Source organism: Triturus cristatus, chromosome 3_2 (genome assembly GCF_964204655.1).
Source record: "Triturus cristatus chromosome 3_2, aTriCri1.1, whole genome shotgun sequence".
Taxonomy (NCBI): Eukaryota; Metazoa; Chordata; class Amphibia; order Caudata; family Salamandridae; genus Triturus; species Triturus cristatus.
In genome coordinates, this window is record NC_140584.1 from 749,875,513 (window position 1) to 749,887,525 (window position 12,013).

The 12,013-nt window shown below is 41.9% G+C and overlaps 1 protein-coding gene across 1 annotated transcript in view; it reads left to right on the forward strand.

Annotated features, from left to right (window-relative positions):
• COL5A2 (collagen type V alpha 2 chain) overlaps positions 1-12,013 on the forward strand; it is a 333,083-nt gene that overhangs the window by 161,628 nt on the left and 159,442 nt on the right. The window contains exons 7-8 of the mRNA XM_085647093.1: positions 4,769-4,873; positions 10,120-10,200. Of these exons, the coding sequence (XP_085503219.1) occupies positions 4,769-4,873; positions 10,120-10,200 (186 nt within the window). The remainder of the gene's footprint in view (positions 1-4,768; positions 4,874-10,119; positions 10,201-12,013) is intronic.

The window sequence follows — 12,013 nt, forward strand, 5'->3', positions numbered from 1 at the left end:
ATGTCGTGACATCCCAAGAAGTCCTCATGCTGGAATCCATCGCTGGCGGAGGAATATATACACTTTATCGTGGCTCAAGCAATGCCCCCTGCAGTTTCACTGGAAGCCATCATTGAATCCACAGCAGGTGATGCCACATTGCAGGATGTGAAGCAGCGCATTCAGACAAACAGTTGGAGACACCTACTGCCTGGACGCAACCATCAAGTAGATGGCCATGAGCTAGCCTCTTTCTGACATGTAAAAGACGAACTGTCCCTTTCCAGCGATGGCCTTCTGTTACGAGACAAAAGGATTGTCATTCCCAAGCAACTACGTCAAGGCATCGTCAATCTAGCACACGAAGGACACAGAGGCATCCTAGCTACGAAAAGAGCACTGAGGGAGCAGGTCTGGTTCCCTTCTCTCGATCAGACGGTCGAACTCACCTTGAAAGACTGCCCTCAGTGTCAGCTGGTCAGTAGAGGGGAACCTCCTGCTCCTCGACAAATGTCGGAACTACCAGAGGGTGTGTGGCAACATGTCGCTGTAGATTTCTTTGGCCCCATACAATCTGGCAAATACATCATTGTCTTAATGGATGAATACTCCAGTTTTCCCATTGCTCACCTCGTATCAACTACCAGAGCAGCCATCACCATACCAGTGGTAGATGAAGCCTTCGCATCATGGAGAATTCCCAAAGTAGTCAAGACAGACAACGGCTCTCCATTTAACGGACAGGAATTTGCCGCATTTGCAAATCATCTCAGTTTTCGACATTGGGAAATCACCGCCCTGTGGCCACAGGCCAATGGTATGGTCGAAAGATTTATGGCCACTCTGAAGAAAGCCATACATCAGGCGGAACTCTCCAAACGAGATATTCAATCAGCTTTGAGAGAGGTGCTAAGAGCATATCGAACCACACCTCACAGCACCACAGACAGATGTCCAGCGACTTTGATGCTGGGTCGCATACCGAATTGGGAAGAGTCCACTGGGTGTAGGGTTCAAAATCCAGAACATGATGATTTAGCAGCAATAGATGGTGCTAGAAAAGCCAGGATGAAAAAATATGCGGACAGTCGTAGGAGAGCCAAACCGTCATCCATCAAAGAAGGAGACTGGGTACTTGTCCGCCAAGAACAACAAAGAAAACCTGACAGTCGATATCAAGCTTATCCCCTACTGGTAACAAAACAAAAAGGGGCCATGATCACGGCTGCCTCAGAAGAGAAGAGAATAACGAGAAACGTAGCGCATTTTCAGAGATGCATGCCAGTAACAAGAGAGTCATTAGAAGCTTCAGAAAGTGCAGCAAAAGAGGACAGTCAAGGGACAGGAAGTGAGCCTGTGTCTCCTTTTCTCCTGGCTGCAAGTAAAAGACCTGCTCAAGATGATACCTGTCAGCCACAGCGTATTCATCGGAGACCTATGTGTCTAATTGAAAAACTGTAACAATGTTGCTTTATTTTCTTTGATCCCTTTGCTATATTGGTTGTTGATATCAGTTCAAATTTTGTAGGGAGAGGGGAGGTGTAGTGTTGTGGTATGTATAGGCCACGGGCACTAGGACCCGGGACAGGGAAACCTGGAAATGATGGGCGGAAGCAAAGAAAGGGAGAAGTTAGACAGAGATTACATATGGAGGAAAGAGGTCGCATAAGAGAGATTAAAGGCAAATTATAACTATCACTACGTGTCCTTGTCGTCTATGCCAATCAAGGGACACAACATACCTGGAACAGAAACAGTGTTAAAAGAACTTGGAAAAAGGAGATGGTCCGGCAAATGGAGAGATATAGACGCTTGTGTCAGGGGAGACACACATAAAGGATACAAATAATAAGAGATGGGTATTATGAAAATTAAAATTCAGAGCAAGACAAAAATAGCGAGAGTGAGAAATAAGGATGATACTATGGAAGCCTAATATTAGAGGTGAAGGGAATTAAAATGAGAGGCAGAAGCGAGAGAATAAGAGCAGTAAAGGAGATGGTTGTGGAGAAAAGAGAGACCAAAGAGGTAGAGATGGAGTATAAATGAAATGAGCAGGAAACTGGAAAAGACAGAAATGAGAGAGGAATGGAGTGGTGAAAATGAGAGAATGGTTTTGGTGCAAGAGGTTGTTAGCTAGAGGAAGGGGGGAGAATTATAGATTGTATGAATGAGGTAGAGGTAGAGAGAGGGCGAATTGAGAGGCAGAGAGATAAAGAAGCGGGCATGAATAGGACAGGAAGGTCTCAGCAGAAAATAAATCCGTCAAGGATACAGGTGAGACAATTGGGGTAGACATACAGTGAATGAATGAGAGTAGAGGAACCAAATGTGATCTTAGTGAAGTCAATTTACTTCAGCGCCACTTATTTTCCTATATGATCACATTTGAGACCACTTTCAAGTAATTCAGTTCAGGAAGTGCCCTTTACAAAAACATTTCTATGGAATGTTGCTGCATCTGTAAGGATACATTCTCCTTTGTATTAGTCCACTTTCCCGGCTACACAGAATACACTTCCCTAGTTACGTTTCTGAAACCGTGTCCCCAATTGTATATGTTTGCTAGTCTTTGGTTAGCCTCTCCCCCATTTTTACATCCCACTTAACAACTTATTTCAGCACCTGCTAAGTTAAACAAGTATTGGCAGGTACAACAGGTCTTGCCTTTAGGACCTATTGGTTTGCCAATGGTTTTTAGTCCTACTGCACAGAATCCCCGATACTGTGCAGTAAAAAAGTTTTAAAACACCTTTGACATGGCCCACTGGGTCATTTCACATACGCATGACTACAAAATTATGCAGTCACTTTTTTCTTTCTTTGAAGTTACTAATTCGAATTGGATCCGTAATAAAAAAAGGTGCAAAATATATTTTTTTAAGTGAGTTAGAGAAGCAAGATTTGGAAAGGGAAGCAATGGGGAAAAAAGCAACATGGAGGGAGAAAACAACAGAAGTGGTGGAAGTAACAAGGAGGGGCAGGGATGGGGCCAAAAGCAGCATGGGGCGCACCTAAACAAGCAACACAGAGGGTACGGGTGGTGGAAGTTGACAAAGCACAGCCAATGGGTGAAAGAGTGCGATGTGAGAGTACGGGGAGAAGCACATGGGCAAGAAAGCAATGCGGGGAGTAAACAAGGGCGATTTCCATATGGGGGGCAGGGAGAAGCACACAGGTGACACAGAGCTCAATGGAGTACACAGGGAGAAAAGTACACGAGGGATAAAGCTGAAAAACATATGCACTTCCAGGCAGTAATTAACACAAAAGTAGTGTTTGAAAAGCAAGCAGTAGAAACACAGAAGACAGCCATCGAAAGACATGGTAAAGAGGTTATTCCCCATAAGTGAGACAAACACAACATTGACAAGCTGAGACACATGTAAGAAGCAGGCAAATGGGAGTGAGGGTAAAGCGAATCAATGTTAAGCCATGTGTAGGTTCCTAGCCCATGTATGTTCTTGGTAATCCCACAATATGTCTCACACCAGTAAGCACATGTGCAGTTCAGTAGGCGAGACCTAAAGTCTACTCTATTCATACTTTCCACATGTTCTCTACATCAGTTGTGAGATTTTCCCTTTTTTCAGCCCTATCAAATGTATGCATGAGTGTTATTGGCATATTGGTGGACATTTTTCGTTATGGTATGCCTGGTGGTTGCCTTGTTGTAAAAGCTTATGCTTAATACAGTATTTTTTTTATTGAGACGGGCAGTGTGTTCTGACTCCAGAGAATACCTTAACAGCAGACTTATCCCGTCTTATATGATAGTAAAAAGGGACTCTTCAAGAATAGTCAATTTGTATACGTATATTATTCTTAACATAAGGCACCTTATAGACAGCCTATTAACGTACCAATTAGTTTCTCACCACAGAAAAAAAAAAAATATGTTCTGCTCTGGCATGATTAGGAACTCATGGGTTTGCAGAAGAGAGAAGTGGGTCGCAGGGGTGGTCTTGTTTTTCATATGGGAAGTTGATGAAGAATCTAAGGTGGTCTAACCATGTTTTTGACATGCTCTGTAAAATCATGAAGACTGCATCCCAGTATAGTGCTAGAGGACGTTTTCTCAGGCCTCATTTTCTCTCTCTATGGAGAGCCATGTTCTCTGCCAGTGACCAGTTAAGGACCACTGCGCTCCACACCGTGACCGGGTGGGGTAGATGGGAGACTTCCACCTCATGGCTACAGCTCTTTCTGCTAGAAGCAACACGTGGTATATTGGTGACTTTAATAGTACATATTGGATATTATCTCTAAAGGAACCAAGCCTTTTTTGGATCAAGCTTTACTAAATATAACGAAAACCTAGGCTTTTTACTGAGTCATCGAGACCAAGGCTTCCCTCTTTCCTGATGACTTTTGCAAGACCATCGATTAGGATAGGATTAATGTAGTCTTCTCCAACATAACATTGGTTCCGAACTCTAAAAATACAGAAGCAAAGATGTAATTTGTCTATGTAGCTGTGGAAGTGAGCAATTTAAACACTGCATCTTGAGTGTGTTTTGTGACTTGTACTCAAGAAATAGTAAACTATGCAAATCTTAAATGGGCATGGATTTAGCAGGGGAGGCTGTTCTCCAGTCATTTAGACATACCTTCTTCTGAGCTACCTGATTGTTTATATTTTAATGCAGATACAACACCACATTTCAATGGTGATGCCTTCTTCACAATAGAAAAATGAATTTCTGGGGTTCTAGTAAATTGGAATTAGTGTTGCTTTGCAGATGTAGACTTGTAGAAACTCATAAGATGTGTTTTGCTTTATTTCTAGGGAGCCCGTGGTCCCCCTGGAGTAGATGGAGAACCTGGAATTCCAGGACAGCCCGGCGACCCTGGTCCTCCAGGACATCCAACGCACCCTGGACAGCCTGGACAGGTAAATATGAATTACGTAAAATAGAAAGGAGTTACATGAAATAGATCTCATTTTACAGACAGACCTTTAAAGAGGTTTTACTGCTTGTTAAGTCATCAGTAATCACTGTTTACGGTTTGCATCATTCATTTCCAAACTCTTGTCTCAGTGTGGCTTTTGCAACTGGCAAGTTCTTTACCTACCTCCTGCTTACCCAATGCACGTCATGAGCCAACATCCATCACGATTTACTACTTCCCACAGCCACAAGAGTTATGATTCTCAACGAGGCAGAACAGGCTTTGATGGAGCTAGAATGACTACTAAAAGCTAAGCCCCATCTTAAGGAACTTTCATCACTTGGACTCCCCCTAATAATGTGATGGCTGATCTGCCGTCACTCACTTAGCTGCAGCCTCTGGCATGTTACAGTGCAGTTTGTTTTCTGTTTTGGAACTATTGCACACAGTTCAGTTTTTGAAACATCCGTAGAATTGAAGTATGAAATGGGCAGGTGGTGGGGCTGCTTTAAAATCAGTAGAGTTGGCAAGTAGAGAAGTGTGGGGAGGGCCATGCATCAGGAAAGGGCATTTCTCAAGAGATTCACTGTACAACCCTCAACAACTAAAACATTGAGTATACTGTGATCAATGTATATGCAGCTATGGTCTATGAATGCAGATTTTTGATATACTTGTAAATAATGGAATCTAACTATAAACAGAGCACAAAGGGTTGCATTCAAGAAATGTAGGTACATTACAAGTTCAGAGAGTATGCATAAGAAGTGCTTTGACTTCTTTCCTGAAAGAGGACGTTGAGGGATTTAGTCTGTTTTCCGGAGGCATATAATGGTTTCACAATCGATTGCTTAAAGCATCACCTTCAGAAAATCACACATTACCTCATGCGCTCATTGAGAATGCATTGAGAAGAGTGATACCTTTTGCAACAAGATGTCCTTAAAGAGGTTATAGAGAGGATAACGCTACTGTAGTTCAAGAAGCAAATATCTTCGGGAATATTGAATGCAGATGCATGCCTACACTACTACTGTCAGTAATTATAGGTAGTCACAGATGCCTTATGAAGAATAAAGTGAATAAACATTCCAGGTCTTGTGTAGGTGATTACACTGCAAACATTACATTCATGTGCAAGGCTGTGGTTACACTGCCAATGATGAGATTTCATCCCTAATCAACAAAAGTTTTACACAGGCCCGTTTGAGGCAACACGAGCAAAAAATATCATCTATTTACTTACACTGTGAAGGCCTACTTGCTCAGCAATTAATCACATTATTTAACGAGTTGCCCATGTCAAGATTAGTAAATGTGGGCTTTGCCCCCAAATATTATCTAGAGAAGAAAAGACGGGGGAATTTACACTCATGTTTATAGATATCTTAAGAGATATTGAATACAGTTGCAAGACTGCAGTACCGCTGTTCTCAGGTAGGTGTTGTGTCCTCAGAAGAAAGACTGCCTTTCAACTAACAGGAAACATATGTAATAAAATACAATGTTATGTCACTTCAGTGAATTTAATGATGATGTCATTAGTCCTGGAATTAGTGATGTCGCTAGTGTTGTTATTGATGCTTATTTGTAATGCCATCTATGAGGATATATGTCACCATGAGCAGTCCATTGGGAAGTGGGAGGTATGGCTGAGTAGCTAATCGTAGCGAAGACAATTCAATGTTTTAAGTTGTGAATTGCATCCAAAATGTTTCATCAATTGAAGATTGTTAAGGGAATATTTATTAGGTTTTGTGAAATAGTTTGCATTGCTGTACTACTGGATCATAGTAAAGTTCCTTCAAAGTTTTCTGTGAATTTCTTGAGTGTTCTAATGATGAAAATAGGCTTCTAAATGCATTCTTTCATTGGGCATGGTCATTCTCCATTGCATATCTGAAATGAGATGAGAGATTGAGCTAAAGAACTTCCTCTCAGAACTCTCCCTGGGTCTGTAGAGACCCGATGAAGCAAGAAAAAAGTGACCATGCCTGACAGGAGGCATGATGTTTTAACACATCTGCTGCTGATTACAGCATCTTTGTTCACAGGTCAGAAGAATCTACTGACCAAATCTTGAGAGGGAAAGTGCAGAGGTAGTTTTGCTGGTTGTCATGTATAGTTTCACATATTTTGAGACTATAGGGTACACAGGCTGTGGCACTAGCAAAAGGCGTGGAGGGGGAGGTATGCATGTTAAGCATGGTTACATGTTGAGATGGAATCTGGGTAATGAAAATGCTGAAGGAGGTAGCATGTGACCTGTTCGTATTTTATCGTTGTATTTTAAAAGGTAAAAGGGTGAATGTCGAGGTGGGTGGCATAAGGAAAGACATACGTTTTGAGTGTGGCCAACATCAGTCATTACATTTCGGTAAATTTACATGGCAGGAATTCGCATCAATTCTTACTTCACATGTTGCTTCAAAACACCTTGTGCCTTGTTCTCTGGGATGAACAGTTACAAAGACTGTCACAAGAAACACAGACCCCCTGCACTTAAAGCTGTCTTACTCACCTGGGAAGCCAGCATCTTACAACTGTTGAGGGCCCACAATTTGAGAGGTCTACAACAGTATATCGGGCATACCTCCCCCCTCCAATCTGACGAGCCTGATATTCCTCACCCAGGATTGCGTATCTGGGTAATTCCAAGGCTTGAATGCCCAGATCTGGCTGTGGAGATGCTAGGGCTACATGCATCTCATGACCTGCCCCAGCCTGCCCTCTTTCTGCACAAAAGGAGTGGAGTTGTGAAAGCTACCCTGGGATCCTCCCCATGCACCAAAAACACTATCTCCATCTTCGGGCACCATCAGGATTCCACCAGCTACAATTTCCTAGCAGTTAAAAGGGGCTGGTAATGTTATGTTATGTCATCTCATTTGTAAAGTACCAGTGAAAAGAGTAGAGCTCCCAGCAGATGAGCAATATTATGGTTGTCTGAAGAACCAAGTTTTTTTTTTCCAGAAGATAGTTTTGAACCATTCTTGCCTTAAGTCAGCATGGAGAGAGTTCCACATTTTTACGGCCCAATAGCTGAAGGAGAGACCTCCCATTCATGCTGTGATTTCCTGGGAACTATAACCAGTGCAGCACCCATTGTCCTCAGATGATGAGTAGGATGGTAAGGTTTAATCAGGAGGTTTAGGTAACAGGAGCCCCTGGAGTTTATAATCCTGTAGCAAAAGCAAAGTGCTTTAAAAGAGATTCTTTCCCTCATCGGGTGCCAATGAAGGTGACTCAGGGCAGAACCCATAGAGGAGACCCTAGGGACATTAAGCAGCATTCTAGCTTCAGCATTCTGAAAGTGTTGAAGAGCTCTCATGCTGGCTTGGGAAGTCCCCAGGTATAGCACATTGCCATATTCCAGCCTGGATACAAGCAAAGCTTGGACTACGGTCTTTTTGGCCTCATCTGCGAGTAATCCTAAAATCTTACAAAGGATCTTTAAAATGCCAAAAAAAACCCTACAAGCTTGACTATCTGATGATCAAGAGTAAGATTAATGTCAAACTAAATTCCGAGGTTTTTGATCTCAGATTTTGGGGTTGGGATAGGACTCAGCGCATCTGGCCACCATGTAGTGGATCAGATAGTGGGCTGTTTACCCACAATCAACACCTCAGTTTTTTTCACCATTAGTTTAAGATAACTGCAGTCTACTTACTAGGTAATTCCAAAAATTAGTTGCAGAGATGCCCTCATCCAGACACCGGGAGATGATTAACTGGGTGTCACCGCCATACGACATGATTTTGACATTGAAGCCCTCAATCACATCCAGAAAAGGGTGCATGTATAGATTAAACAGGGTCAGACTAAGTGCCAAATCCTGTGGCACCCCCTGTTGTAATGAGAAGATCCCTCAAACAAAAGACTTTTGGATCACCTACTGCGATTCTGGAGAAAATTGGCTGTCCAACTTGAGGCTACACCCTCGACACCGAAACCCCACAACTGTTCAAGAAGAAGGCTGTGAGACATAGTGTTGAAGGCAGAACTCAGATGTAGCAAGACCAGGGTAGCTGTCTTACCCTCATCAGCCATGAGTCTTAAACGTTACGCAGCAAGCAGGAGTGTGGATTCAGTATTTTGTTGAGGTTAAAACCCTTATTGGGTCTCGGGTAAGATCTTTTCTCTCTCCACATATTTCATAATTTGCTAATCGACATGCTTCTCAGCTATTTTAGCAAAAAGAGGAAGCAGAGAAATAGGTCTGAAATTTTCAGGTTTGGCCAGATCTAAGGAAGGTTTTTTTAAGGAGGGGGAACTCTGCTGCATGCTTCCACTGAGAGGGAATCTGGCCAGTTGTAAAAGACTGATTGAGTAGCTCGCATAGAACAGGTAGGATAGCTTCCATACCTAAATCCAATCTAATAGTTGAGGCAGGATCAAAAAGGTAATCTGATTTAATTTTAAGAAATGAGAGTCTGGACTTCTGGAATGGAAAGAGTTCTAATATGGAAAGAATTCTCCAAAAAGTCAGATGAGAAGACCATTGAACACACGGTGCGACTGCTCTAACTTCTTTCGGAGAGGAGGTGTAGATCTTTTCTATTTTACCAGAAAAAAACTGAACACATTGATTACAGGATTCCTCAGAAGAAGTAGTGACTGCAGAGATATTCTTCAAATGAGAGAAAGATTTCACTAACCTGAAAATCTCACATGGATAGTTCTTGGAGATCTCAACGTTTTGAATAAAAAATGTACTTCACGTATGTTGTATTGAGACATGGTATTGTTTTAAGGCCTTGCGATAAATATCTTTATCTGTAGAGTTGTAATTTCTATGCCATATGCATTCGAGGCGTTTACAATATTTCTTCTGGGCCCAGAGTAGGGGACACATGTGGAAAGAGACACACTAAAACTTTCTCTTCAGTTTTCTCCCCTTTTCAGGGTAATTATCTCATAATGGTCAGGTACTGGTGCTGGAATAATGGCAAGAACTATAAATTACACCCCATCCTCAGAATTTCCTCATTTGTATTAGTCACTAGGAGGAAATAAAGAGACAGTTTGTCCCATTTCTCCTTCAGACATCCACACACTGGTCTAAAGCTGAAAAGAAGACATATGTGGGACAAGCAGATTAAAATTCACATATCTTTGCTAGACTGATACATGAATTTTGATAATTTACTAGTAAGGACATTTGATAAGGATTTTTTAATGTTTAAAATAACCTTTTCAATAATTTCTGTTTTTGAAAAAAACCTTTTCATGTTTATTTTACAGCCATTTTCAGCACACATGCAAGGCGGCTTTGATGAGAAATCTGGACTAGGCTCTCAAATGGGACTGATGCCTGGATCAGTGGTAAGTCAGTCCTTGGTGATAAAGATTGACTATTGCAATGGGCTATATCAAAATACTCATCAGCATGTCATAAATAAGTTGCAAGTACTGAAAAATGCAGCTGCTCAGCTTCTGTTTAAAATTCCCAAATACCAGTCCATTTCAAAGTTGTTAGAGCACTACACTGGCTTCTAGTCAGATACAGAATTATCTTTAAAGTGCTCTGTATCATGCTCAAAGCACTCAATGGCCATGGTCCAGACTTTGTTAGGAAAAGCTTTAACTTGTGCATGCCAGGCAGGTCTCTTCAATCAGCATCTGCTAAACTCTTAACAGTGCCTAGGTTTCACCTCTTGTCTGGGGTGGTAAAGCCTTTGAACTGGGAGCCGCAAGGGCATGAAATACACTCCCATTAGACATTAAAGCCATGCTTAATCTGCTGGCCTTCTGGAAGGCCTTGAAAACTTGTTTTTTTATCTGCACAATAATTCTTACACTGTGGGGCATCTTCATCTCTGTAAATTCATCTAGCGCCAAGACACCTTTTTAGGTAATCATAAAAATAATAACAACATAAGAATCTTTAAATTCTCAGCCGTTTGTGAAATTACCTCTACATGTATTCAAATATGTTTGAACTATTCTGTGTGTCACATACAGCACTTGGTATAGGCTTTATCACAAACAAACATCAATGTAGCTATATCATTATAATTGGTTAAGAATAAATCACGGGACTTGGTGTTGGCCATGTGATTTTAGTATACTTTTTTCACTAATGCTTCTTAATTTTTGGTTCTCATAGTAATCAGCGGGCTTAAAAGATTTGATTTTATAATTTGCTGAATAGCTTGCAATCCAGATCAGCACTGATCACAAAGCCTGGCCATTGTAGATGAGAATTTGGGAAGGGATTTAATGAAAAATGGCCGTCTTATCCTCAATGTCATGTCGATAAGAGCAGGGCTCAATTTTTAAAAATATAACCTTGATGGAGAATTGCTGTTTCAGGTCCTATTTAAACAAGCATTGGCATAGCCAATAGGTCTTGCTTTTGGGACTGTATAAGTGTTTAGTCAGAGCTATTGGCTTTGCCACAAACCCCTGCACTGCCGGGCCCAAACATATGCTTCCCATTAACTCAACATTTCTGTTTAATAATCTTTCCTCTTTAACTGTATTATTAAATTAGTGAAAACTACAGTGGATACAGAGGTCACTTTAATTTCAAGATGCTAGTTTTCTATTTCATACGGATTGCGGCGGGCGCTGGATATTTGGCAGGTTTTCTGTTCGGCATCCAGTCTGTCTGTAGCTCGGCCTCTCCCCCCAGCCATCAAGGCTGAGTTCTTCCATGGGCAGCTACTGCAAGATTGAAATTTTGGAAAATCTGCTGGCATATGATTGTGGCAGGCAGGAGGCCAGTCCTGTGTTATGGTCAAGAATTGCAGTCAGCGGGAAACCTCAATATGGAACACCGTACTCACTAGACTGGACCTGGTCTGCTCTCGGACAGCCTCAAAGACTAATCTTCAAAGGCAAAGTCACAGACACAATGTCTGCAGGGAAAAGCGCCACAATGTCAAGTAATCAAAGGAAATCTTCTGTATTAAAAAAAATGCAGAACATTCAAGTGTTGATCAGGGATGGTGAGCAAGTGACTCCTGTCTAGGCCCAACAGAGCCTGACCAGTGCAGTCCAACCACAATGAAATGCGTCTGGGTTGTTTCCATTTCTATTCCAAGGAACACCGTGAAACAGGGTGGCCCACACCTTTTGAGGGAGAGGGAACCTCAGATTTGTTTTCAATTGGTCCATTTCTGCTACGGCACAG